At 34.8% G+C, this 3,631-nt stretch overlaps 1 protein-coding gene across 1 annotated transcript; it reads right to left on the bottom strand.

Annotated features, from left to right (window-relative positions):
• Window positions 1-478: 478 nt before the first annotated feature.
• On the bottom strand, window positions 479-3,398 carry LOC141482607 (protein FAM200B-like). The gene is made up of 3 exons (XM_074176165.1): window positions 2,828-3,398; window positions 2,110-2,736; window positions 479-2,024 (listed from the first exon to the last, which is right to left on the bottom strand). The coding sequence occupies exons 2-3, from the start codon at window positions 2,733-2,735 to the stop codon at window positions 479-481; spliced, it is 2,172 nt and encodes a 723-aa protein (XP_074032266.1). The 5' UTR covers window position 2,736; window positions 2,828-3,398.
• Window positions 3,399-3,631: the final 233 nt, after the last annotated feature.

Below are 3,631 nucleotides of genomic sequence, written 5' to 3'. Positions count from 1 at the left end.
TTATCGTACATGGATCGAAATTATCGTATTTTTTAGGATACTGTCTCTTATAGATAAATAAATCATATAAATTGTAATATTGATATGCATGCAAGTACTCGATAGTTTATCTTTTTTAAACCACCGCTGTCAAATCAACAGAACACTGAAACCCAAATGTTTTACACGTGGTACAGACCTGAACTGATTCCCTTTCCACTTTAAGTTCAATAAACGCGCCAAGCTTAAAATTCACTCAGACAAAATTTCACTGTTCCCATGCAAGTTGGGTATGAAACACGCCAAAATTTTGTATTTATAAAGAAGAAATGGATATGAATGGGTAGTGAAATAAAAAATGAAAGAATTTCTTTTATATATCAATATACACTTATATTCATAAAAACAGAAAATATAATTTTTATATTTTAATATAGTTTTTAAGAAATAATTTAATATAATTAAGGTATTCATAAAGATTAATTATTTGTTTTATCACTTAGAAATCGTTTGGCATTAAAATATTATTAAATTCCTCTACATCCGCGTCACTATATAAATCTTGAACCGTTTTAGCAGTGCTTTCTGTAGTAATTTTTTTTTTGTATAGTAACGCTTTGTTCATCCGACTGTATTCACTCTGTGATGGATCATACGTTGTGCAATCGTTTTCTTTACCTCTAACTCGTTGTTTAGCTAATAGCACGTTTACCGTCGAAATTGTCATTTTATTGCGAGCCTTAGTTTTAATCAAGTTAATTTTGCTGAATATGCGTTCACTGTCAGCATTCGAGTGTGGAAGTGAAATTGTTTCGAGCACAAATTTTGAAAGGTTTTTAAAAGTCATTCCTTGATCTCCTTCTTCACATTCCAACAGCTTTGCCCAAAAAATATCGACCGGATCATTTACATCAATACCTGCCGGGAGCTCGAAAGACGGTAATTGACGCCACTCGTCATCGATTATTTGATGTTGATCACTTGATGCAATACGAGGCAAAGCCTTCATCAAGGGCAGCAAACTGGGGACAATATCTCTGGTCTTTCTCAACATTGCTTTTGACGGATTCAGATACGAGACTAATTTTAAAACAGGATCTGAAAAATCAAAGCGCTTTTTAATTTCTTTACAACCTTCAATTAGAAAATCGGTACAAGTCGTAGCGAAATCTGATTTTAATTTTTCATTATTGCGAATTTCGACCTGATCTAGCATTTTTCTGACTTCAACTCCGAAGTACATATTTTCCGGACGTAAACGATGCGACTCATTGCATGGGTCTAGTTCACTTAAATCGGTTCGATAAATATAATCTCTGGACATGTACGTTTCTAAAATTTCTTGATAGCTTTTACACATTTTATCATGGAGGCTTGTAACAACTACCGACGATGACTGAAAGAGTTCATTTAGTTTAGTAAATTTAGGTAGTATAAAGTCCAGAAAAAGATAAAATAGTTTGATGATCGGATTGTTGAGAGCCTGGACAATCTGTTCAACAGATTTTAATCGAATAGTTAGCATTTGGTCTCTAAAGTATAATTCGAGTGCAGGCCACTGTTCAATTATCCTCGAAACGACCGCTTTTAAAGATAACCAACGCGTTTGTGCTGGGCGGAGAATTTTGTGAACATCAATGTCTAAAAATGTTTGGAACTTTTTGAACAAGTGCTGTCGTTTAGCGCTGTTTTTAAATTCACCATAGACATTACGAGCCAGATCTTCACAACTTCTTGGTAATTTTTTACATGCATTGCTGGCACAAAGATGCAATGAGTGGCATATACACTTGAAAATGTAAATGCCAGGGCATTTTTCGAGAAATCTTGAAGCTACCGAGTTATCTTTTCCCATCATTGTACTGGCTCCATCCGACGCGAATCCAATGATGTTCTCTAATGGAATCTCGTAATCTTCAAAGGACTTCATTACTAGTCCGAACAAATATTCTGCCGTAGCACTCTCCACCTCCGAATCTTGCTCGAAAATTTGACAGAGATCCCAAAACTTGCTGACCACTCGACCCTCTTCAGCGTCAAAAAACCTGTTTTACAAAATTTAAAATATAAAAACACATAATAGATAATTATTATCCGTAAAAGCAGTGAAATATGATTATTATTTTTTACCTCACAATGATGCACATCGTTTGTATGCCCCCAATATCAGTTGATTCGTCAATTAAAACACTGAACCGATTGATCTGCAATTTTTTTTGCAGATGTTCTTTTTCGGCCTCAGCAATGACATTTTTTATTATCGCAGTTCCTTTCGTCGATTTCATCTGCATGTTCTTAACAATTTCAGAGTCTGGCACAGAACTTTTCAATAGTGTTGTCAAATGATCTAAAGTGGTGAAGGATATATTATGTTCGGCTAGAAAACCACATAACTTTAATTCAAGTGCTTGAGTTGCTTTGGCTTTCGTGCTGATTTCGTCAGTTTTTTTTATAAAAGTAGAAATTGACTGTTGAGATGCTAAAGGCTTTCGAAGATGAGTTTTCGATGTCATGTGATTTTTTATCACAGTCAACTCTGCATTCATTATTACATTGCATGTACGGCATTTAGCTTTGTACTGGTCGTCAGGCACTTTACTAAGCCATTCCTTGTAATCATCATTTTTAAGCCAGGCGTCTCTGAATTTTTGCTGGCGATGTTTGTTGATCTTGGTTATTTTTCTGGGAGGTGTGATATCCGAGTCTGATTCAGTCAGTTGACTGCTCGTACTATTTACTTTGCATTTAGGACTCATTCTTCATTGCACAGATAAAAAATAATTAATAGGTTAGTAAGTTACAGAAAATATACAGCCACTGAAAAAATGTATTTGATAAATATACCTACTTGCCATTGATAACAATCACTCCGAGTGTGTAATCAAAATTTTGCTGCTTTAGAAAATTACTTCTTTCTTCACTTAATTTGAATAATTCCGTTTGTCAGAGTGAATACAGACATATAATCATAATAATATAACGAAATAACTGCCAACTTTTCTATACAAAATATACGATACATATGAAGTGTGAACATAATCGAAATATCGAAATATCGAACTTATATTCTCTTGTTCGCATTGGTAGATGCTATACTAACCAATAAGAAAGCGTGTACAGCAGGCGCTGGATAAAGTTACAGTATCGACAGTGGTGAAACTTAGTAGAGCGGATCGTAAGGACCAATAGGAATAGAGAACTTGTATTTCCCGGTATTTTCCCAAGATTTTATTGGACAAAATAAAATCATGCTAGTGCGATTTAGACTATCAACGCATGAGTGAAATAATATAAATTCTCAAATTTTTCATCATGATAGAAATTATCGTACAATCTGCGTACGATAATAATATGCTATCGTACATCGTACGTAGGCACAAAATTATCGTATGTGTACGATAATTATCGTACGGTTCCGAACGCTGTACTGGACTGCTGATGACGGAAAAACCGTCATGCGCACTACTGAAAGTGGAAGCATGTCGGTAAAAACCGTCATTAGCATTGAATGTGTTAAGCATGTCACTGCACCGTAAATCAATAATTTCCATTTGGACTTCCGGAGCCAGGGTTTCAATGTCAGAATCAAAAGGATTTTGAAAAAGCTTAATTTCATTCGCAATGACATCAAAATCTGAAAAACGAGTATCAA

This window comes from Leptinotarsa decemlineata, unplaced genomic scaffold, assembly GCF_025532065.1.
Source record: "Leptinotarsa decemlineata unplaced genomic scaffold, Ldec_3_MD MMD2_P_RNA_scaffold_14, whole genome shotgun sequence".
NCBI lineage: Eukaryota > Metazoa > Arthropoda > Insecta > Coleoptera > Chrysomelidae > Leptinotarsa > Leptinotarsa decemlineata.
This window is presented reverse-complemented; position numbering and strand designations above follow the sequence as displayed.